This window comes from Saccostrea echinata, unplaced genomic scaffold (genome assembly GCF_033153115.1).
Source record: "Saccostrea echinata isolate AGI-Se365-2 ecotype Australia unplaced genomic scaffold, CSIRO_AGI_Sech_v1 ptg000025l, whole genome shotgun sequence".
In the NCBI taxonomy this organism is placed as follows: Eukaryota; Metazoa; Mollusca; class Bivalvia; order Ostreida; family Ostreidae; genus Saccostrea; species Saccostrea echinata.
The window spans coordinates 4,710,523-4,736,557 of NW_026889774.1; the positions used below are offsets into that span (position 1 = coordinate 4,710,523).

Consider the following 26,035-nt stretch of genomic DNA (forward strand, 5'->3'; position numbering starts at 1 on the left):
AAAACAATTCATTTCTTTTGAAAATTCCAATTTTTTTTCGGGGGGGGGGGGGATTCCATCCCGGTGAAAAAAAAAATCCTACCCAGAAATTTCTTGATGAGCGAAAAAACAATACAAAAAAAAAATACAAAACAAAACAAAAACAAAAAAGAAAACTTATTTCCCTTGCCAAACGTAGGGTATTAACCCTAGAAAAATTCTTGGCAAGCACAAAAAAAAAAACCCACAAACACACAAAACCAAAAAACAAAAAAAACAAAACAAAACAAAAACAAAACAAAAAAAACCACATACACACACACAAAAAAAAAACAACAACAACAACAACAAAAAAAAAAAAGCAAAAAAAAAACATATACATCCATTTCCCAAACGTGAAAAAACCTATTTCGTGGTGGTGATGTGGGGTCCACGTTTTCTGGGAGGGGGTGGAGTCCAAAGTCAATTTTTATTTGCTTCATAATATAGGCCTACTTTTAATAACTCTGCAAATTCCAGGGGGTCCGAGCCCCCCCCCCCCCCGACTCCCCTGGATCCCCGCATCCCCCCCCCCCTCCACCACACCAACCCTGGCTTCCACTCTGCCAAATGATTTGTAAACAGATATCCGAACCAAATAATACGAAATATAAAAAGATCGATGTGTATGTACTTTTAAATTTGAAATAAAGTAAAGCAGGGAGCCAGGGACGTACCTACATTCATAGTTTTGTAGTTCGACCTACCTAATGCCTTTCACTTCCTTTTCCGGCTACAAGTGAGCCCCAAAGCCGAAGCTATCTTTGGTAGTGAAGTTTCGGACTTCAAAACTACCTAAAAATGGTCAGTTCTTACCAGTAAAGAATTGTAATTAAATCAGTATATATCTGTGCACCTTTTGATTTGCAAAAGCGATATATTATTTGACAAAGAACCCTACTGATGGCCAAGATTAATGCAGATAGAATATGACAGCACGTGAAAAAACACCTTTTATATGCCCTTAAGATCACAAAATATTGTAACTTTACTTTGAAAATGGTCATAATAGTAATAAAAATCAAAAAATAATATTGCATAGAGTATGCGTGGATAACTGTCATGAATTAACTTCGTTGATGTGAGATTATAATGGGAAAGGGGGGATGTGCAATTTGTCATAATTGTGTATGGTCATTGAATGAAAATTTAACTGTTGTTTTTATGGTTAAAAATTTGGAAGTATGTTAGAAAGGGTGTGTATCATTTGTTAATAATGCACGGGTAAGGAGGGGGAGGGAGGGATTTCGGCGACTTGCTCAGACTGAACCAATAAAAATGGTGTATTGACTATACTCTAAGGCAGATTTCTTTGACATAAGCACTGATAATTATAGAAACTTAAAATAGTCTGCTTTTTCTTATTAAGCAGAAGAAATAAAAAGACCAAGTTATAAACATGCATAAAATTTGAATATATAGAGATTAGAAGACCGAAAAACTTGGTACAAAGTGAATGTTTACTGTTGGTCTGTATCCCATGGAAAATGTGCTCAAAAGATGATGTTTATATACATGTTAGACTACTGATACAAGTGATGTCTATTATCTGCTGATATTTTTGAGCACAGACTTGGTACATTTGTAAAAGCTATTTGCTTATTACTTGATGTGTATGAAGTATTTAAGATACTACTCTTGCTTATTTCAGGGTTTTGTGAAAGTTGTGAAGAACAAAGCTTATTTCAAGCGTTTTCAAGTCAAGTTCAGAAGGAGGAGAGGTATTCCTTTTTATCGGAGATTGTTATAAGAAACAAGATTTATATAAAAAAGCTTTTGTGTATAGAAGTTGGACAAGTAATGAAAATGTCAAACATTTTTATGCATTGCCTGAAAACAATATAAATGTATTACATTTGTTCAACAGAGGGCAGGACAGATTTTTATGCAAGAAAACGTCTTGTTATCCAAGAGAAGAATAAATATAACACTCCAAAGTATAGAATGATTGTCAGGTTTACCAACAAAGACATCATTTGTCAGGTATGTATTATTTAAAAACACGTAGTTTTAAAAGATCCTTCATTTGGAATACTTGGAAGCTATACATTTTAATCCTCTGTTGCTTCTTAAAGCCTTGACATGTCACAGGGGTAGAAACTCCCTAAAATTACAACTCGCAAATTGCAAGTACCAAAAAAATGAACTTGCAATTTCAAAAGACAACTCTCAATTTTAAAATGAAAGCTTTTTTTAAAAAATGCCAATGCGGCCATCTATCCATCTTCTTAAAAACTTCGTAATTTTTGACGTGATCATCGGACATGGCACATGGTCGTTCATTTAAAAATGATGGATATAAACAGTAACTAAAGAAAGAAAAATTAAAACTGGATACAAACGGATATTTTTTTCACGGGTGAAATTTAAATTGAAAAAAAATCAACTCGCATTTTTTTGCGAGTAACAAAATTTTTAACTCGCAATTTGGATATTCTAACTTGCATTTTGCGAGTTGTATGTAGTGAATTTCGAACCCTGCATCATGATCAGAATCAGTTTGATCTTTGTCAGAAATATTTATTGAGAACATTTGATTTGACCAGTCCAAAAAAATACAGACCAGTTTTATCTGGAGCTTAATTCTATAATATGGTGGTGTATGAAACTTGTTCAGTACATGTTATTTCAATATGCAATTTTTTACCTTTGAAAGTGCTGAAAAATTATAACAGATTTGTCATTGCTCCAAAATAAGTATATCACCCTCTGCTCTCATTTCTTTGTCAGATTTAAATGTGTTCAACTTTTGTATAGCCAAAGCTTGTTACTATGTAATGTGGAAATGTCTTAAATAATATGTACTGCATTTCATCGTTTGTTCATTGTTATTTCTCTTAAATCATGAGCACAGAAAAAGAATGAAATGGATAGCTCATGATTTTGTAAATTTTATTTTACTGCAGTCTTTCAATTTGGCAGGTTTTAATTTAAGATTTGGTAGGGCATTACATTTAGGTTAACTATGTACAGTAAACTCAGAAAGGTATGATTTCTACAGTAAAATTTCCCATTTTCAGATAGCGTACGCTCGTATTGAAGGGGATATCATCATCTGTGCTGCCTATGCACATGAGCTTCCCCGATATGGCGTCAAGGTCGGGCTTACTAATTATGCAGCTGCATACTGTACAGGACTCCTGTTGGCCAGAAGAGTGAGTATTCTCCTATGTTTTTTCAGAATTCTTGATTCATTTTAATGCACAATATCTTTAGCCACCTTCAAATTTGATGGTCGACATAGTAGATTAGAATGTTCATGAACAATTTACTGTTTCCTGTGTGATGTGAAAAATATTTTTATGAACATGGTGGAATATAGCAGGGGTTGAATTTTTCCTGGAAAACCCACTAGCCCAGGGGCTACTGATCAATAAAAAATTGCTAGCCCAAACCTCAAACTAACTAGCCCAAAATTTTTTTATGCAAAATTAAACTATAAAAACATAAGTTAAATTAAAAATTCAAATGCTGTGGTGACAGAAACAAATTAATCTACAATGTAGTTCTTATTCAAAAGAAACCAGTCTTCATAGAAAAGCAAAAGTAAACTGACAAGAATTTTTTTTCCATTCTGCTAGTCTGACAGACTATCATTACATTTAAATTAGCTAGCCTGAGTCTTAAAATGACTAGCCCTGGGCATCGGGCTACTGTATATTTCAACCCCTGGTATAGCCTTTTTTTGCTCACCTGAGCTGAAAGCTCAAATGAGCTTTTCTGATCATAATTTGTAAGGCATACGTCTGTGATCTTTTAAAAATTTTTACTTCTTCTTAAGGAGGGCCAGTTTTTACCAAACATGCCACAAAGCATCCTTGGATGAAGGTGATTTATTTTTTTTCAAATGAAGGGTCACACCCTCTTTGAAGGGGAGATAATGAGGAAATTAGTGAAAACTTGGTGGTATTTTTCAAAACTCTTCTTTTCAACAACCACAGAGCCAGATAAGTTGAAACTTGGGTGAAAGCCTCATTTCATAGTGTAGATTCAGATTTGTTCAAATCATGACCCCCTGGGGTAGGATGGGCAATCAGAGTTTTATATAAGGAATATTTAGGGGAAAATCTTTCAAAATTCTTCTCATTGAACCACTGAACCAGAATATTTGAAACTACAGGTAAACTTCGTTATCTCGACATCGACGGGACCATCGGAAAATGTCGAGATATCCGAAGTGTCGAGATATCAGAGTTAGACTTGACGTCCAAGATTTCATTGCATAGCAAAACAGACAAGCTTATTATATGTACATGACTTTAATATAGACTGTGGCTCAACATATTTCAGAATTCCCTCTATTTTTATTAAAAATCTAAGAAGTTATTTTAAAAATCTTGTTTATAAAACATATCGAAATCTTTCTAAATTCACAAAGTTTCAGCACAAAGTTACAGCATTGAGCTGCATTCGCGTGTAACTTGCCTTTTCGTCAGAGCAGGATACGAAATGCACTCTATAAACTTCGAACCGTATTAAGTCGACATCCGATATACGGAAAAAAAATTAAATGCGGATTATTTTTTTTCTTATTTCATTCAGGAAGAATGTACATCAGCCGTAATTCGTGCATCTGTAACATCACTACGTTAGTTTAATTTATTTTTTTAAAGAGATTTGTGTATCTAAACTAACGTAGTGATGTTACAGATGCACGAATTATGGCTGATTCGGTCAATCGTGTCGTTAATTGGATTGTTTCCTGTTGAATACATTTTAACTACAAAATATCAATAAAACATTTTTTTTAATTCCTTAGTTTGAATTTTTCAGTGTGTGTGTTATTCATTGTAATTAAGTTATCTTTTTCAAATTTAAAAGTTATGTTACGTTTCGATATAAATAACATTCTGTACATTTACGCAGAATCGTGTAGATTTAGCAATGATATTACCCAGCTCAATTAACTTCTCAAAGACGCTGAAGGGGCTTGGGATTCACCTACAAACACAGTCTATAAAATTAATTAAGCAGCGTGCAGTCATAACATGGGTGTGAAAGGTGTGAAACTTTGACGATGTCGAGATATCCAGAGTCGTCCGTGCGTGACGAGAGACCCTATCTGACAAAGAGTTAGGTTCAGTAGAGCAGAAAATTGCCGATGTCGACATATGCCAGGTAAATTTTGCTCTTGGGACTGTGAATATACGTCGAGATAACCCGGGTTGTCGACATTACCGAGGTTGACATATCAGAGTTTTTGCAAATCATTTATATAGTAAATACTGACGGGACCATGGAAGGATGTCGACATATCCCAGGTTGTCGACATATCCGATGTCGAGATACCAAAGTTTACCTGTATGTCATTTTGAAAGCTTCATTACATAGTGTACATTCAAGCTGGTTCAAATCATGACCCTTTGGGTAGGGTTGGGTCACAATGGGCAAACAAAGTATATAGGAAAAATCTTTTAGAATCTTCTTCTCAAGAACCACTGAGCCAGAAGAGTTGGCACTTATGTGAAAACTTCATTACATAATGTAGATTTCAGTTTGGTCAAATTTTTACCGTAGAGGGTAGTCTGGGGCCACAATTAGGAAATCAAGGTTTTACATAAGAATATGTAAGAAAAAAAATCTGCAGATGAAGAACAGCAGGGCCATAGTGACTCAGGGAAGCATTATGGCCCAAGGGTCACTTGTCATTAATTATGTTTAAAATATGATTTTTCAAGTTAACAGGTATTTTTAGAGCTTTAATTATAAAAATCACGAAGAATGTTTATTAGTTGACCTTTTATCAAATTATTCTGCCCATGTTTTCAGCTTCTGCAAAAACTGAAGTTGGATTCCATCTATGAAGGCCAGAAGGAAGTTGATGGAGAGCAGTTCAATGTTGAGGACATTGACGACCAGCCCGGTGCATTCAGGTGCTACTTGGATGTCGGTCTTGTCCGCACCACCACAGGTACTGAAAGGTGTATAAATTGGTATATACAAGTAAATAGCTTATGTATCAGTGATTTTTTTCTACCCATGGGAAAGGGTTCAGTACCGGATCAATTGGGAAAAATAGCATCGAAGTAGAACAAAGGAAAATTTTCTGTCATTCAAACAAATGAAACGTATTTTGTGTTTATTCCAACCTCATTACCTATTACTCTGTGATTTAAAGAATAAACAACAAATATTTATTGTTTTCATATCAACGTCCTTGTTTTTGCATTTTCATGCTTTCAGTTTGTAAAAATGTATGACACTACACTGTAAAAATAAAATTATTAAAATATGCAAATACTTGTATTTTATGTATAATCTTAGAAAACATAATGATATAATATATCCAGACTTTGTTCAACGATAATCGAGTTTATAAAATACGACATTCCACCGTTCAGAAAAATGCATACATACATGCGGACATAGAGTTTTGTACCGAAATTTAATTCCCAAAAAACCGACTTATTGGCGAGTAAATGCGGTATTTGGTAATATTCTGTTAAGTATCATTAAGGAGAACAATTATCTTCGGCATACATGTTTGTAGATCCAAAATCTCTTCAGTTGCAAGTATACTCAAGAAATACATGTATTAGGACATGAAATTCTGGCATATAAATTTAAAAATTCTTACATTGTACAGGTGCCCGTGTGTTTGGAGCCATGAAAGGAGCTGCTGATGGTGGTTTGGATATCCCTCACAGGTATCTCGCTCAAGTCCTACTAATATCTACCAATTAAGCCGGAATCAGTAGCTTGACATTTTTAGCTCACCTGAGCCAAAGGCTCAAGTGAGCTTTTCTGATCAAAATTTGTCCGTTGTCTGTCGTCGTTGGTGTTGGCGTTGTCGTAAACTTTTCACAATTTCATCTTTTTCTCCAGAACCACTGGGCCAATTTCAACTAAACTTGGCACAGAGTATCCTTGGATAAAGGGGATTCAAGTTTGTTCAAATTAAGGGCCACGCCTTCTTCCAAGGGGAGATAATTGCGAATTCATGAAAAATTTATGGCATCTTTCAAAAATCTTCTTCTCAAGAACCACTGTGTTAGAAATTTGAAACTTATGTGGAAGCATCCTCAGGTAGTGTAGATTCAAGTTTGTTCAAATCATGACCCCCAGGGGTAGGGTGGGGCCACAGTGGGCGATCAAAGTTTTACATAGGAATACATAGGGAAAATCTTTAAAAATCTTCTTCTCAAGAACAACAAAGTCTTGATTGGTCATATTTACATGGAAGCATCCTCAGATAGTGTTGATTCAAGTTTGTTCAAATCATAACCCTCAGGGGTAGGGTGGGGCCACAGAGGGCGATCAATATTTTACATAGGGATACATGGGGAGAATCTTTAAAAATCTTCTTCACAAGAACAACAAAGTCTTGATTGGTCATATTTATATGGAAGCGTCCTGAGATAGTGTTGATTCAAGTTTGTTCAAATCATGACTCCCGAGGGTAGGGCGGGGCCACAGAAGGCGATCAAAGTTTTAGATAGGAATACATGAGGAAAATCTTTAAAAATCTTCTTCTCAAGAACAACAAAGCGAATATTGGTTATATTTATATGGAAGCATCCTCAGGTAGTGTTGATTCAAGTTTGTTCAAATCATGACCCCTGGGGGTAGGGTGGGGCCACAGTGGGCGATCAAAGTTTTACATAGGAATATTTAGGGAAAATCTTTAAAAATCTTCTCAAGAACAGCAGAGTCTTGATTTGTCATATTTATATGGAAGCATCCTCAGATAGTGTTGATTCAAGTTTGTTCAAATCATGACCTCCGGGGGAAGGGCGGGGCCACAGTGGGCGATCAAAGTTTTTCATAGGAATACATGAGGAAAATCTTTAAAAATCTTCTTCTCAAGAACAGCAAAGTCTTGATTGGTCATATTTATATGGAAGCATTCTCAGATGACCCTCTGGGGTAGGTAGGGCCACAATGAAAGTTTAAACTTGTAGGGAAAAATCACAGTTAGTCAAAAAAAATGTGTAAGCATCCTTAGTTAGTGTAGATTCAAATTTGCTGAAATCATCCCCCCCCTTCCCTATTAGGGGTAGGTCGGGACCACTTATGCATTTAAGCATTGCAATACTAAACTGATTTTTGCTTTTTTCGCAGCCACAGTGCTCAGGTGAGCGATGTGGCCCCTGGGCCTCTTGTTTTAATCATGATAGCCAGTTTTCAAAGACTTGGCAGAACATCTTTTTTAACCATTTTATAAATTGGTTGTGTAAGAAGTTGACAGGTATTTTAACTGATTCTTGTTTTCCTCCCACAGTACCAAGAGATTCCCTGGGTACGACAGTGAGAGTGGGGATTTCAGTGCCGAGGTGCACAGGAACCACATCTTTGGCCAGCATGTGGCTAACTACATGAGGAGTTTACAGGAGGAAGATGATGATGCTTACAAGAGACAGTTCTCCCAATTCATCAAGAATAAAATCACAGCTGACAGTGTAAGATTTGTTTCTTTGAATTGGGTCTGTATCTTGATGTTACTGTTTAAAATGTTTACCATCACTGTATGTCAAAGAGCCTATGCCAGTTAAAAGTTAAATTACAAGCTCACACTTTTTTGGTTTCAATTTAGTTGGAGGGTATGTACAAGAAGTGCCATGCTGCTATTCGAGCTGACCCATCACCTAAACCGAAGAAAGAGAGGAAAGATGTCAAGGTCAAGAGGTGAGTAATGTGATATTCTTTACATCATTGAGAGAGAGGGGTTGGAGAAAGGTGGGGGTCATTGAGAAATAAAAATGGGGGAGGGGTCATAGCATTGACAGAGAGAGAGATGAGTGGAGGAGGGGTCAGATATGATGAATACCAAAGCTTCTTGTCAAGTCATGTTATGTATGATTTGTACCTGACCAGAAAGTTGGGGAAGGAATTTGCCAGTTAAGTTAGCCATTGATCTTATGTCGTACATGCCTTGTAAAAATAAAGGATTTAAATGTTGATAAACATTATATAAATAGTGCACGTTTTTGAGGGTAACAGTTGAAATTGACACCCCAAGGAAAACCATTGTCAACCGACGCGTCAGCGGAGGTTGACAATGGTTTTCCGAGGGGTGTCAATTTCAACTGTTACCCTCAAAAACGTGCACTATTTATTTTATTATACTGAATGTCTTATTGATTTCGGATGTCATAAAAAAATTCGGAGATCGTCGTTAAGTTCACGCTTAGAAAGCTTTCAAACTCCTCGCTTCTATTTTTCTCAATAAGAATTAGCTTAGGAAAAGATTTACCAACCTCTTTATTGTTTGTTTGCTACTCAAAAAGTCCTTTATCATCTAAAGTGTGCACTCGCAAGGATGTTTCGTCTGTCGTTTGTTGTTTTCAGGTAAGGTACATCGGACGCAAGCTTTTATTGACGTCGTTTATTCGGCTTCTTTCAAACGCACAACCGACGTTTTGAGAATTCTACGGTGAACCGTACGCGCATGATTTGAACGCATGTGACATTTTCGTAATGTTACCCGTTGTCAAGTGTGTTGCTAACACTGAGGGTAACATTACGGAATGTTAAATGCGTCTAAACCAATCAGATTTTAGTATTTAACATGAAAGTATAATAATAAAAAATGATACATATCTTTGTTTTAATTTTCTCATCAGATGGAATCGTGCCAAGATTTCCCTGAAACAGAGGAAGGACCGTATCAAACAGAAGAAGGCTTCATTCCTACAACAAATGGAGGAAGAGGATGACGAATAAATTTATGGACTTGCATAACTTAAATAAAATCTGCTTGCCCAACTTTGTGTTGTGTCTTTAGAGTGCTTGTATAAGCCATTGAACTTAATGGGCTGGTTTCAACATATCCGTGTGACATTAGATCCATGCCATCAGAGTGTGTGTTATTAAACACACAGTGAGCTTACTAGTTGTTTACGGTGGTTTGCTCCTTTAGCTTGATGGAATTAATTATGATCATAGATACCATTCAGATGGAATTTTACCTCTCAGCCTGTGCGGTTTCCCCTGAAATCTGTGCAGAATGGAATCAAATTGACACATTTTTGCTTCCAAAGGCATAAAGAGTTGAGGAGTGAGTGCAATATGATTGAAAAGATTGCGCATACCTGCAATATTGTAAACCATGAGATAACTGTCGGTTTCTCAATTCATCAGTACAATAATTTATGGTCTTCATTTTGTTGCATTTTTGACATTCGTTAGGATCATCATTTGCAAATCCTTGAGACCGCTTTCTTTGGAACCACAGGAGGCCTTAAGCACGCCTCAGGCCCCAATTGCCTAATTCCCCCTCCCTCCCCCCTGCATCTGATTTTTGGTCATATCTTGAATAAAGAGAAGAACAATTTGTCAGCGCAACTCCACTTAAACCGCTGCAAAGAATTTCGCCAAACTTTGCAGATATTTAGGACGTGTATAGATGTGCACATTACCAGGAAATTTCGATTCCATTATTTTTCTGGAAATAACGGCACTTTTCAACTTAGATTTTTGGCCATATCTTGAATATAGAGATGAACAAATTGTCAGCGCAACTCCTCTTAAACCGCTGCACAGAATTTGGTCAAATTTTGCAGATATTTAGCACACAGTGTGTAGTTTGTGAATATTACCAGGAAATTCTTTTTCTGGAATTTTGGCATTTTTCAACTTAAATTTTTGGCCGAATCTTGAATATAGAGATGAACAGTTTGTCAGCGCAACTCTTCTTAAACCGCTGCACAGACTTTGGCCAAACTTTGCAGATATTTAGCACACAGTGTGTAGATGTACATATTGCCAGGAAATTGAATTATTATTGCCCTTAGAGTTTTGGCTATCATTGAAGAATCTTTCAAGCTAGGTAATAAGGAAATCCACTGAAATCAGCTTTTGTAATGAAATTTTATATGAAATATTTTAAGGTCCATTGATTTTGAGATCAAAATATTAATAATTTAACACACACACACACACAATCTTGCATAGAAGTACACAAAATTTCTCACACCCCCTCAAATTAGCGTTTTGCCTTAAATAATTTCATAAGTACAGTATATAAACAAATTTATATGACTACATCATAATTTTGTTTCCATCAATTATTTAAATGTATAAATTGTCATACGATGGACATAGACTTACACGCATTAACAAATCGAAGTCACTGAGGAATTTAAATAACAGTTTGTCAGCAAAACTCCTGCACTGAATTTCCTGAAACTTTGTAGGTATTTCAGACATAATGTGTAGATTTGTATATTGCCATAAAAAGTTTGATTCCATTATTTATCTAGAAACTTCAGCTTAAATTTGTAACATACAGAGATTTGAATGTCCTTATATGCAAGAAGTTTTGATGTGATGAATTTTTGCAAGTAATGCCCCTTTTTGAATTATACTGTGTATTTAAAGTGCACAGTGCCATTCATTATGTAGTTTTGTGGGAGAGTTGGGTATGTGAGCTTGCTCACTTTTCCTTTCATGTTAGGAATGTGCAACCTACCCAACAACAAATGGTTTATACATGTATAAAAGAACCTTCGTGCTTAAATTATAGAATAATTGGTTCACATCGAATATGAAATGGAAATAAGGATTGGTATAACTGATTTAACACAGATGATGTAAGCACCTACCTCTTTCGCCTGAAGATTCCATGGCCGAAGAAACGGTTTGGGGGGGGGGGGTATATTAATTCACAAGTAGTTGGTTGAACTTGGCGTTAAATCATTGGTAGATATATTTAATTTGAATTTTTCATGCCTTTGAGCTTGATGAATATGATGTTTCTCATTACAAATTTTCAACAGTTTTGCTCACATTGCATTCAACCGTAATTCCGATGTACTTGGTTTGACCAAATTTTAAGTAGCCCGTTTCTCTCTCTCTCTTTCTCGTAGAATGCAATTGTTTTCAAAGTTTAAGTCAGACAGGAGAAAGAAAAATGTTTAAAATGTCACATGGAGTCAATGTGTTGTCATTCTTTGTGCATCATCTAGGGTTAAAGTAAATCTGAAGCTGTCCATTTTCCCTCGCTTTGTTTTTGAATAAGAAATAAAGACTAAAGAGGTGTAGAAGTGTAGTTATCAAATTTATTATATTTAAAAAAAAAAAGAAATGTTTATACTGTAAATAAAACAAGAGGGAACAACAGAACTTTATACCTAGCTCTCTATAGCAATTACCTTTCACGTTTTTGACAGAGAACACCATTCCCTCTGTTTGTGGAATGGATATTCCCTGGCAAGCCGAAAGTTCCAAAAGATGTGAAAAAAGTTAATTTGGTCAGCATTGTGAGCCTCAGATCCGTCTCCGATGCCCACTTCCTGGAAAATTCCAATAAAACTATATGGCACGTCGAAAGAAAAAAAGATAATTCAATTAAAACCAACTATTATCTGAAGAAAAAAAAAACTCGGATGTCCCCTCTATTCTCTCACACACACAAAAAAATGAATAAATAAATAAAGGGATTAAATAAATCAAGAAAAGGTTAAATATATGTAAATAACAAATATTGTGATCATTGTTATTTTCAAAACGATAGCTGGACGTTGTTCATTTCCATATTGTTCACTACATTGTTTATATTTGTCTCTTAATTTTTCAGTTTGCCTCGTTCAATCAGTTTTCTTCTTCTTTCCGCCAGCTTGTCTTCTTTCAACAGACCATTCTCCTGAAGAACTTTGTGGGTTTCCTCTGCAATTAAGTATAATGACTTTACATAATATTATTCATTACGAATTTCATAATGATTAAGGAGTCTAGATGGATTTTATTTTACCTTTCCATTTCTGGTAAGCGACCTCGTCGTCAATCGGAAGAATCAGGATTCTCATGATGTTCCCATTGATTGGAAGTAGTTTGGGAACACTCGACTTGAAGGTGGGGAGCACCAACTCACTCTTTTTAATAACCTCTGATCTAGTGTCATCTGATCTAGGTTCATCAGTACTTTTGGTGTTGCCTGGGCCTTCGTTCGGTGTCACACAAAACATCGCGTCTAGGATAGATGGAGTGTGAACCTCCTCTTCCACATCTTCGTTGTTCACCTTCTCTATCTTTTTGTAGGCAGCTTCCTCCTCATCTGACAGGATGCCTACTTTATTCTTCCGCATGCAACTATGGAATAGACCCATTTTGTTGTATATTGCCTGACGACCAAACTGCGCTAATAAGCTTGACTATTATGACGTCAGAACCACTATGACGTCGACTACTTGTGACGTTGGTTTATGTTCAAGGGTGCGTTTTAGTGTTTTTATTTTCATAAAAAATGGGTAGATGGACTATAGTAATTTTTATTTTTTGTTGACTGTAACATATTACACGTTCATCGAATTCTACAAAGTGTATGGATGCGCTTCGTGAAAAATCTTCTTGTATAAAAAGACTTGGATCATATTTTTCCCAAAAGAAGAAATAAACTTTAGCGCTTCATGATAATGTAAGAAAACTATGCATAAAACTTACAACATGATACGTGGATATCGGCCTGGGTAGCTCAGTCGGTAGAGCACCTGACAAGTGATGCAGGGGTCCCGGACTCCATTACCGGTCCAGTCATACATTTTCTCCTTAATTCCTGTTACACAAAGAAACTGCTAAGACATTTTCATCAAATCTTATATACTGATACATACTTAAGAGAACTGTTAATTGAGCTATATCAACATTTTTTAGCTAGCCTTTCCTTTGCCCTAGTTTTCTTAAATTTGTGTTTAGTTTATTTTCAAAGATTCTATTCATTGTATTATCATCAAACTTCATATGCTGATATATATTGACGAGTGCATCGAAATTTTTTTTACCTTGGCCTTTCCTTTGGCCTTGACCTTACTTATCTTAAAATGGTATTAAGCTCAGTTTCAAAGAAACTATTCAAAATATTTTAATCATACCTAATATGCTTATACATGTATTGGTGAGAACTTTTCAACTGCATCAACATTTTTTATCTTTCTTTTGACCTCGACATCAAGTTTGTGTTAAGCTAAATTTCAAAGAAAGTATTCAAGCTTTTTTTTATCAAGCTTTTTATGCTTATACATATTGATGAGAATAATTCAATGGCATCAACATTTTTATGCCCCGCCATGAATATGGCCGGGGCATATAGTGTTTGTCATGTCCGTCTTCCGTCTTTCCGTCTGTCTTTCCGTCGCGCTTTGCGTTTAGCTCTGTTCAAAGTTCAGTTTCAAAGAAACTATGCAAGATATTTTTATCAAACTTCATATGCTGATAGATATTGATGAGAGCTATGCATCTGCATCAGCATTTTTTTACCTTTCATTTGACCTTGACCTCACTTTTCTTCAATTAGTGTTTAGCTCAGTTATAAAGATAGTAATCAAACTTCATATGTTGACACATATTGATGTAAGCTATTCAACTGCATCAACATTTTTTACCTTGACCATTCCTTTGACCTTGACCTCACTTTTCTTAAATTAGTGTTTAGCTCAGTTTCAATGAAATCATTCAAGATATTTTTATCAAACTTCATATGATGATACATACTGATGAGAGCTATTCAATTGCATCAATATTTTTTTACCTAGACCTTTCCTTTGACCTTGACCTCACTTTTCTTAAATTAGTGTTTAGCTCAGTTTTTAAGATACCATTCAATACAGTGTTATCAAACTTCATATGTTGATACATACTGATGAGAGCTATTCAACTGCATCAACATTTTTTGACATTAACCATTCCTTTGACCTTTACATCACTTTTCTTAAATTAGTGTCAAACTTCATATGCTGATACATACTGATGTAACCTTTTCAACTGCATCAACATTTTTTTTTACCTTGACCTTAACTTCATTTATTTTAAATTAGTGTTTACCTCAGTTTTAAATAAGCCATTCAAAATATTTATCAAACATAAAATGCTGATACGTGTTTGCGAGAAGTATTCAACCGCATCAAAAACGTTTGACCTCGAACTTTCCTGTGATCTTGACCTCACTTTTCTTAAATTTGCATTTTGCTTAATTTTAAAGAAACCATTGAAGATATATTTATGTAAGTTTATGCACTTATACATAATTTGGTGAGAATTTTTCATCTATATCCAACTTTTTAGATTTCATTTTCAATGAAACTATTCAAGATATTCTAATCAAATTTCATCCACTAATTACAAATTTTCATGTTGCATTACTAATATACCCTCGGCGGGGCATTCATGTCCTATGGACATATTTCTAGTTCACCTTGACCTTTTCTGTAACCTTGACTTCAAATTTGTGTTTACATGTAGCATGGGTTTCGAAGAAACAAATCAAGATATATTTATCAAACTGTAAATGCTTATTCATATTGATGAGAGCTATTCAATGTCATCAACATTTTTTTTTAGCTTGACCTTTTCTTTGACCTGGCCTCAAGACCATAAACTGAGAACAGATTTAAGTCAAAATTTTGATTTTGAATATCTTGAGTTTTATTATGCCCCCCTTCGAAGAAAGGAAGGGCATATCGCTTTGCTGCTGTCTGTCGGTCCACCAACAGTTTCCGTTCATTTTCTTCGCAGAGGTTGCACATAATGATATGAAATTTGGTATACAGATTTATCATAAGAATATCTAGGTCAAGTTCTGTTTTGGGTACGATCGAGCAATTTTTGAGAGTTATGCCTCTTTGACTTAGAAAAATTCCAATCTGATTATTTTGGGGGGGGGGGGGGCATAAGTGTTTCACAAACATCTCTTGTTTAACATGTGTGCTTAAAAATTTGCAGGTTTGTCTAATTTTCCAATTTTAAAATATGATGAAAATTTTGTTTCCTTATCGAAATTATTTCAAAAGTGATACTGATTTTAAATCTTGACTTAAGTCTGTTCTCAGTTTATGGTCTTCGGGCCTGGACTTCAAGTTTGTGTTTAGAATAGTTTCAAAGAAACAAATCAAGATATTTTTATCAAACTTCTTTTGCTGATACATATTGAGGAGAGCTACATGTATTCGACTTTATCTACATTTTTTGACCCCTTTAACCTTGACCTCAATGTAAGAATATGCACTGATACGTTATTTGGTGAGAATAAAAGAGAATGAAAGTTTTGATATTATATATATATATATAGAGAGAGAGAGAGAGAGAGAGAGAGAGAGAGAGAGAGAGAGAGAGAGTTTTATTTCAAAGAATAAAGGTATATTGACCTGCAAAATATTGAAATGTGAAATATATCATAATATATTTTGAAACATTACGTTATATTCGTATTTCCGGTATGCAGGGCCGAAATTCTAAATTGGCGGTTAATATTTAATAACATCTTCCATACAAGTTTTTTTCCTCTCCATTAAGCATTCATTTGACATCTGCGGCCTTCAATTTAAAATTTAGATATATCGACAACATTTTACCAACTAACAATATTCATTTTCGTTCCTAAGTTAATTCGATATATCCCTGTGAACTCGAAATAAAAGATGCCACAGTATATTTGGATATTTTACTAGTAAAAGACGTTAACGGTACCCCGACAACAAATTTTAAACTTTATGATAAACGTGATTACTTCAACTTTTTAATCGTCAACTTCCCTAATCTGTATAGCAATATACCATTATCACCTGCATATGGAGTTCATGTCTAGTTGATTCGATACGCAAGAGCATGCTCTTCTTATGAACAATTTCTAAAACGATCGAGCAAGCTACTGACAAAGAAGTTGATGAAACAAGAACATCAACAGTCTTATTGCAAGTCAACATTTAGCATATTCTATGGTCGTTAAAACGTTCAAATGTTGACTGAAGTTTCTTATACTAATTGTTACATGTAGCCATTACTAGTATTTTCACTGAATCATCTACAGATTTTCCCGTTTGTCCGATTATGACAAGGAACACATGGCGGGTGTGACCAGTCGACAGAGGATGCTTACTCCTCCTTGGCACCTGATCCCACCTCTGATGGCTTTAGACGCCTGTATTTGCTCTGCACCAAATTTGTTTACTTTCAATGGACTTTTGAGCTTGATTATTGTTTGTTATCTTCATCTACCGAAAATGTTCCGTTTCTTTACTCGTTGTGAAATATAGTGAACATTTTATCATGGTCATTGGCACAAATTATCTGAATTTGGGCGTTTTATGAACTTTTATATTTACTTGGCCATGAGCTTTGAGAGCGGTTTTCATGTCTTCACAAATCATGCAAATGGCAAGCCAGAATTGGACAGACACAATAAATTATTCTAGCTTTATACCCCTATCAATCTGTTGCATAATATATGTGGTTTAATATTTTTTTCTGCAATGTTGCAAAAGGTACGGTAATCCCTTTATTAACAAAGAAAACATTTTATTGTTCTAATGCGTAGCCTTGTCTATGGTCTTTCAAGAAAAACAGTAGACTAAGTGTAATTTATAAAGAGCAACATGAAGTAAATAATGTAAATAAGTACATGTACTCACACAATGTAATAACAAACAAAATCATTTAAATACGCTCATTACTCTTGAAAGTTATGGTTTATTTATGAAAAATAGTAAAGCTATATAGGCACCATAGTGACTCTTTTATATTGATCTAAGTTATCTCGAGTCCATGTCTTAATAGAAACCTAAAGAAGTACAGAATCATAATACATGTTGTATGTATGAACATACAAGTTTAATACATGTACTTTTACTCATACTCGTATTTTATTTACTATCAATGAGCATATATTGCTTTAATACTAATTGTTTTATACATAATTCTTCACTCAATTATCAAAGTTCCTTACGAGAAGCACTAGAAACAACAAAAAAAACCACTGTTGCATTTCATCACATGAAAAAAAAATCTTAACCCCCCTCCCCCATCTCAATTTAATTTCTTAGAGATTAATGAACCTAAATCACAAAAGTGGTAAATATTTTACACATAAAAAAATTTAACTGGACAACAATGAATTTTCAAATATATTCAAACCTCATTACCATATTTTGAACTCAACTGGACCTTGAAAAAAAAAAAACCCAAGATTTCTCAGATATTGAAGTTAGAATACAAAAATTTTATATAATTATTCAATATATTTAATATTGGTTGGGATCTTCAGACTCACTTATTCTAAATATTCATAGTATTCGAGTTACATATATCAATGTTAGTCATTCAAGATTTATCTTTGTCAGATGTACCTTTATAATAAATTTCAAATAAATTTCAATCAAACAAGTATGCTAAAAGATGTCTTAAAATACATGTATTTTCATTTTTTTTAAAACTATATATACTGTTTTTTTTTATTATTAATAAATAATTATAATAATAACTTCAATCCAGTCCCTTCTTTCTGACAATTAGGTCCCTGAACACTTTCTTGATGGTGACATAACCTTTGCCCACTAAGTACTTCTCCAGAAAATCAGAACCACCTGTGACATGTTGATATTCCACATTCATTATGCTAATATCCACTTTGTTAAATGGCACTGTGTCTAAAATTAAAACCTCTGCTCCTTCTACATCTAAACTAAATACATCTATATGCTTGATGTTTAAGGCTAACAGAATGGAATAGAATGGAAAACACTGTACATCAATGGTCTTTGCCCCTGAAGTTTTTTCTAAATGTCCGATCGCCCAGTCCTCTTTGAACTTCAACTACAAAATATAAAGTAATGTTCCAACCTCAAAGAATAAAAAATCCAAATATGACATGTACAGTTAAACATAATTATAACTTAGTGTTAGGGACGGATGATTTTGCTTCGTTATAAGGGTAATTCATAATATCCATGAAGTTTACAATATATTTTTAAGTCAAGGGGGATTAAAATCACTTCGCTATAAGCGTCAATTCATTATAAGGTATTTTTTTTTAAACCAGAGAGATACAGAATAAACTTATTTACCACAGCAGGATGTTTAAAGGGGCTGAGACAAGCATTGATGTAGTATGCCTTTCTGTTGGTTTTCAGAAGTTGTCTATAGTTATTCCTGTTGGGTTCTATTAATAACCCTGTCCACTTCCTCTTCAGCTCAAGATAGAGAGTGTTTGATTGGAATTCTCCATCACAAGCTCCACATTCCACATAAAATCCACCTTCCTGCATAAATATTAAATCTCATTTACACCATATCCAAATATCATAAGTTTTGGTTTCATTTTTTTTAATTCCATAAACAAATAATCGTTCAAAATAAATCAGTTATTCAGGCAATATTATATTTACATCTTATATACATGTGTATAGCTCACTTACATTACAATATACAGTCAAACCTCGTTATCTCAAACTTCACATGTCCAAGAAAATACTTTGAGATATCCGAGGATTCGAGATATTCATAGTAAAATACTGAAGAAATTAGCGCTTGAAACTTCAAAATCACTTCGACATACCCATGGTATTTGAGATATCCTTGTTCGAGATACCAAAGTTCAACTGTACTTGATAAATCTGAACTACCTGATGAGACTGTACCTCTTATGGATTTAAAGTTACTTATAATAGTATACAGTTAAACCTGTATTAAGTGACCTATCAAGAGAAATCCTAAAAAGTCACATGCCTCATATAATATAAAAAAAAAATGGGAGGAAATTTAATAGTGGCATATAACAGGAAGTTGCTAAATACAAGTGGTTACTATGACATGTTTGACTGTATTTGTCTTTTCCAAACATTGAATTATCTTCCAACTACAATTTCCCCTTATTTTAATATTTGAGATGGGGGCAAGTGGTTACACACAAATTTATATACATGTACCCAATATATATATATATATATTTAATCTTACTTTATTTTTTAATGCATTGTCAATGATAACTGACTGGCCATGGGTGGAATAATCTGTTTTTCTAGCCTTGAATTTGTAAGGCCCTGTAGGTGGAGGCCTGATCCAGTATCTACGTATCAGATCGATCAGGTACGGATCATCAGCTCGGGTCCCATTATGGCTTATTCTGGCTGTCTCTTTCCTGTAATCAGCAGGTGTAGGCAATGTTCTATTAATGGACAAATGAAAAAATGGACTGTTGGGAGAGTTTTCCTTTATCTTGGGGGGTCTGAGTGTTTCCAAAGGTTCAATTTGTACTCTGTTTGACACAAGGAAGAAGATGGTAGAAATTAAGATTGTCAAGAGTCCAATGTATGAAGCCTTGTACTTTCTGGCATAAGATCCTTCTGAAATACAAAGAAATAATTTAAAGCTGAAGAAAATCAAAAACTGACAAAGTCATACAAAGGGGTGAGGTGTGGGGCAAGAGGGGGGGGGGGGGTGTAAGCTAACCCCAAATCTCTGATGTCTACACTTATATACAATATGTATTTCATATCAAGTTTAAAATTTTCAGCATTTGATCTACTTACCTAGAAAACAGCTCTCTGGCTTCATGTTTAATTCTGCTATGTCAAGACAATAACTGAAATGGATAAATAAATGAAAAATAAGGAATATACACTGCATTTTATCCAGTACATGTAAATTTAACATGCAAATCATGATCATCTATTAATACACACTGTACACATCTTCAATTCACTGTCATTCTGAAAAGAGGAAGCATGCACTTATATACTGTATGACCATGATGACATTTGCAATCTAAACATGTTATTTATGTCTATGCACAGAAGTATAAAATTTCAGCAGTAAGCAAATGCAACAGTAAGGGACACAAAGAATTCGAACCTAGCTGGCTTCCTGAACTCTAGCTATCAGCTAGTGTCTATAGAACTAACTAAACTATCTAGCCTTCAGCAAATAATCCTAGCTGTCTGACCACTATAATTATTCTTTCCTCCACCAGGTTCTTCCTTACACAACAAGACAAAACTTAAAGCTGGATCAGGAATGGCACCTTGGACCTGCAGTACTAGTCAGGTGCTTGAACCACTGAGCTATCCTGGCCTGTATCCACAGATCTTGTCACTACACCCTTCCATTTTTAAACTGTCTTAGCCCTCAAAAACACAACTCAGACTCGATGAATTATGTAACTTTAAGATTATTTAATGCACTTTTTCTTATTTAAAAAATATCAATTAAAAAATTACCTAGCTTGATAAGCAAAATTGAAAATATCATTCTTTTGCCCCTGACAGGACTTTCATTTTTAAGTCCATTGGTGGTCAATGGTACAAAAATACCAACTTAGGTCACATTTATTTGGACTGATCATCCGTTTATGGAAAAAACAATTATGGGAAACGCGCGCGCGCACACACACACACACACTCCAGCAAAAGCAGGGATTAGAGTCAGAGGAATCTCGGATTAACTTCATTATTCATATCACTATATATGCTTTAGGTCTATGTATTACTATACACCAACTGGATTTTACAACAACTACATGCATTGCATTTATTTATAACAGACCTGTGTCAATGGAATATGGCGATTCTTTCCTTAAGATGCAGTTTTCACATTACAACCCTGAATTTTGGATCACCTTTTGCCACACTCAGACTCAGGTAGCTCACCTGGCAAGTGTGAGCGGTTCCTTGAGTATTCGCTCTCCATTGTCTCGACCGGAGGTGTAAAAACCACACACGCTAACTCTCGTTTCCCGCCTACATTTTACACCCATTTGATTCAATATAAATGGCAGTTTGGCCATTAAGACTTGATTGAATGCAAAGAAGAGTTCATTATTAATTGATTAATACTTTTAAAAACAGTGTCAAAAAACTTACACTGTATAATTGCTCTTATTTACGACTCTTTTCATAACGGGGGTTGAAAATTTTATCCATTGAAATCAGGCTTTAAAACATCGCCAGATTTTCAAAACCGCATGGAAATGGATAAATGACCCTTAATTCTTTCTGTATGTTTAACTTATGTAAAATTCAACATAAAAGATTGATAAAAAAAACTTTTTTTTTATTAGTAATCTCATTTGAAATTGAGGGAAGTTTCTAGTATGCAGTCTAGACGAACTCCAAAAACAGCGTTTCCGGAAGTAAGAAATTGAGACTGAAAAAGACTCCGAAAAAAGAGTCGGCGCATGCGCACACGCACAAAAAATGGCGATTTTTAGGCAAAAATGATGGGTCTACAAAAACTGTCTGTGCAAAGTTTTTGAAAGTATGGCAATTATGCCAGTACTCAGAAATGCTAAATAAAAGACTTTGGAAGAGATCGTATTTGTCAGAATTTTTATTTTATTTGCAAAAAAGGAGATATTTACTTTCAAAGTTGACGTTTGAAGTCAGGTCAATTACAGAGAAAACGATACGTTTGAGAAGTAAAAATGCATAATAAAAGGGATATATATGCAAAATGGGATAATATATATTGTAACTGTTAAAAACTTGACTGAATTTTACACATAAATTAGCATTCCGGTATTTTTATTTGTGTTAGACATCTGAATTGAACGCGTAAGTTCTTACCATCGTTATTTACCGATTTTTTATCACATTAGAACAGATATTATTATGAAAACATTTTTAAAACTATTGGTTATCAATATGAAATCTTTAAAAACCACTCTTCTAGAAATTATAAGGTCACAACATGTCTTCTAAAAATGAACCTGTGAATATCTCTGCTCCGTGGTGAAAAATACGCATTTTCTAATTAAAATAAATACAAGTTGAGTGTCTTCAAAAACAAATAAAAGCACCTAATATTGTAGGAACAACATAAAAATTAAATCAAGGAGACAATAAATCAAATAAGAAAATAATTCTTACCGGCAGTATTGAATTCAATGTCGTATATCCAATTTACTACTATGCAAGAGTTTGAAGCAATAAATAAGTCAATATCCACAAAATAATTTAATAAATATAATTATCCATTCAACAAAAAATTAAAATAAAGTCACAATGCACTAAATACAGCCATCATGCACCCGTATATTTGGAGAAAGCGAACGACAATCCATCGTTTGTTTACATCGGACGCCATTTTGCCGCAATGCATGATGGAGCCAAAGACTTCGTTTTCGGAGTTCACGCCGTTTTTAGAGTTCGTCTAGACTGGTATGCCGGTCCCCAGAATCACGCGATTGCGCATGAGCAGTTATTTCCCTTGCCGTTGCTATGCAGAATGTAAACAAACCGCCATTTTCCCCTCGCTTCAACAAAACGCATTCGATCGAGTGATTAGGGTTAGGGTATATTGTTTTAAGATTGGAACTGTTTTATAAATCCACTCTTAAATCTTCCTGACTTTGGGCTAATTCATGTAATTTTTGCTTACAAAAGGCACTGCCAAGTGCCTTTTGTGACCAAAAACTTGCATGAATCAGCCTAATGTTGAACAGTGTCGATATACCATCTTATAGGAGTAAAGCATGAAACATGCAAAACTTAAACAGACCGTTAATTAAATATGGCATTGTATGCGATCTACGAATTAGGGTTAGTGTATATATAGCTCGGATATTGTAACTGTTTTATATTCACCCATGCTCGCATCTATACCACTTTGGGCTTATTCATGCAATTTTTGCTTACAAAGAACAGGAAAGTTTTGCGAAACTTGGATGAATTAGCCTTGGTCTAATGTTGAAACATGCCCGATATTGTGCGCTAAGTTTTGGCAAGTAATTGGTAAAAGCGACTTACCGTTTACTTAAGCTCGATATCCTAACCTCCTAATGTCCATATTCAGAATATTTTTTTCTTTCAAATCAATGGTGATGTACAATTCAATCAACCAATTACTACTAGTCTAGTAATTAGTTATCACTTGTTAAATCCCTGCATTTCTCACAAAAATCTCGCAATTTTAGTAGCATTTCACTTTGAGTCCTATCAGCTACTTCTTCATCAGTCTTCATTACGTCAAAACACAAGTGACGCACGTCATGAATATTTATGAGATTACGTCAAAAAGTGATCATGTGACCACATTCCTAAACAACGCAAAATGGAGTTTTATCTACTAAACAAGTACGTTATTTTACGAAACCTTTTAATTCTCATTTAAAAAACTGTGTTTAAAAACTAGTTTTTTAAACCCAATTTTTCACAAGGAAAACGATTTTTGGCTCAATTTTGCGATTTGTGGCCTTTTTTATCGATTTTGTCGATCGCTCACGCGATCGTATTATATTGTACACCGCCTTCGGCGGCACCTATTTTAGCGCCATTTTTATAGGGACCGGTATACTAGAAGTGTTCCGAAATTGGTAATAATTAAATGACCATTTTTGCAGGTTTTTTTTGTTTGCAAACATATGTTCCCCCCGTGAAACAACAAAAGCTTTGGTCTGCATTTGTGAAATAACAATTTATACAACCCATAAAAAGGAATTTTTGTTTCACGAGGGGGGGGGGGGTTAAAAATATTTTTCGTTTATTTCTATATAGTGAAAAACACAAATTTTACCAAAAATAAAGAGTTATCTCTCTTTGTTTTTCCAAATAAGTGATGTTTTATGAAAATTCACAAAAATATCTACATAAATATGAAAAATTATTCAAATATGTTTACTTTTAAATTTGACTTGGAGGTAGGCGGCAGAATAATACCATTGCTCGCAGTTCTTAATGGAACATGTAGAACCAAAATAACGACTCTAATAAAAAAAAAATAATTATTTTAATAACATGTGCATGAGGATTTGGGTAGGGGAGAGCTCTGCCCTGCGGGATTCAAGTTCAAAATGTTTTATATATGCTAACACATTTAACTCCGTTAGGAAAGAAGACAGTCACGATAGATCAGTCGGTATATGGTAACGTCTCTATATGGGTGAAAAATTCTCGAATGGGACGTAAAACAACAATCAATCAATCAATCAAGTGTTAGGGAAGAACATCCAGGTAGAATTCAGGGGCATGGAAAAATTTTGACAAAGTTCATTTGGGGGCGACCATTTGATTCAAGGGGGGGGGGGGGGAGCTGGCAATTTTTTCCGAGTCAGATTATTTTTCATGTTGGTGTAGGACAGTTTAATTAAATTATTTCCAAGACGGTCAAGGACAGATTATATATTTTCTTCTTCATTGATAAAAGAAAAATTGCCAAATTCTAAAAACTTCTATTTCCTGGGGAGGGGGGGGGGGTCAACTACAGATTATTTATTTTCTTGGCAGTCGAGGATGGATTATTTATTTCCGATTTCCAACATTTTTGAGGACTGATTATTTATATCCAAAATCTGCACCCCTCCCCCCCAAAAAAATCAAATGGTTGTCCCTTTACAATATCTTTATGTAAATAATATGCAGAGAGAAAGCAAGGACTTACATACAATCTTTCATAGCATTAATACATGTACATGTATATAGGTCCCTAAAAAGGAATTTTTTTAAAATGAGTAAACCGATTTACTGTATAAATATCATTAATTAAAGCCATACATGGCGTATTTTTTTTTAATCAGTTCAGACTAACAAATTAAAAAGATCTTTCTATTTGTTTTATTACTTTATGTAAAGATAGGACTTTTCTGTAGATTATACAATTTAAATCAAACTCGTTTCAAAGATAACAAAAATTTAAAACAATAATAAACTTAAAGTCAATTTAACTATAGAAACGTCTAGATATACAAGTTCAAGATCGATGAAAATTTTAATTTGAACATAAATAAACATGTATCATGTATATCTACACTCTATCTTGTATCTTCTTTTAGCTCAGATATGCCATATATAGCTTTAAAAATACATGTATATAGGTCCCTACAAAGGATTTTTTAACAGAGTAGACCGATTTACTGTGAAAATCTTGAAGAAGTTACATTGTATGATAAAACATAACAAATAAATATACTATTTCTAGTTTTAAAAACACTTTTCTTAAATAATCATCATTTCCTGACCGTGCTCCATTTTTATGCCCCCGGATCGAAAGATCCCGGGGGTATATTGTTTTTGTCCTGTCTGTCTGTTTATCTGTTGTCAACTTTAACCTTGCCCATAACTTTTGATTGGTTGGAGCTATGACTTTCATACTTCACGTGTATTCCTTGTGACAAGACCTTTCTTTGGGTACCATCATATTTGACCTTGACCTTGGAGTTTGACCCACTTTTGCCAAATTTTATGAGACTTTTACCTTGGCCATAACTTCTGAACAGTTGGTGCTTGGGGTTTCAAACTTCACATGTGTATTCTTTGTGACAAGGCCTTCCTTTGGATACCAACAACTTTGACCTTTTGACCTTGGACTTTGGCCTACTTTT

At 34.5% G+C, this 26,035-nt stretch overlaps 3 protein-coding genes across 3 annotated transcripts; 1 reads left to right on the plus strand and 2 right to left on the minus strand.

Moving 5' to 3' along the window:
- Window positions 1-710: 710 nt before the first annotated feature.
- Window positions 711-9,723, plus strand: LOC133191895 (large ribosomal subunit protein uL18-like). Its single transcript, XM_061327642.1, has 9 exons — window positions 711-822; window positions 1,670-1,739; window positions 1,886-2,001; window positions 3,039-3,173; window positions 5,788-5,929; window positions 6,605-6,665; window positions 8,240-8,417; window positions 8,552-8,643; window positions 9,582-9,723. The coding sequence occupies exons 1-9, from the start codon at window positions 820-822 to the stop codon at window positions 9,679-9,681; spliced, it is 897 nt and encodes a 298-aa protein (XP_061183626.1). The 5' UTR covers window positions 711-819; the 3' UTR covers window positions 9,682-9,723.
- Window positions 9,724-12,058: 2,335 nt separating this feature from the next.
- LOC133192508 (uncharacterized) lies at window positions 12,059-13,506 on the minus strand. Its single transcript, XM_061328504.1, has 3 exons — window positions 13,399-13,506; window positions 12,710-13,047; window positions 12,059-12,624 (listed from the first exon to the last, which is right to left on the minus strand). Exons 1-3 carry the CDS (start codon window positions 13,494-13,496, stop codon window positions 12,524-12,526), a joined length of 537 nt encoding a protein of 178 aa, XP_061184488.1. The 5' UTR covers window positions 13,497-13,506; the 3' UTR covers window positions 12,059-12,523.
- A 4,613-nt stretch (window positions 13,507-18,119) lies between these two features.
- LOC133192509 (protein Star-like) lies at window positions 18,120-21,348 on the minus strand. Its single transcript, XM_061328505.1, has 5 exons — window positions 21,265-21,348; window positions 20,253-20,305; window positions 19,681-20,066; window positions 18,789-18,983; window positions 18,120-18,537 (listed from the first exon to the last, which is right to left on the minus strand). The coding sequence occupies exons 2-5, from the start codon at window positions 20,275-20,277 to the stop codon at window positions 18,208-18,210; spliced, it is 936 nt and encodes a 311-aa protein (XP_061184489.1). The 5' UTR covers window positions 20,278-20,305; window positions 21,265-21,348; the 3' UTR covers window positions 18,120-18,207.
- Window positions 21,349-26,035: the final 4,687 nt, after the last annotated feature.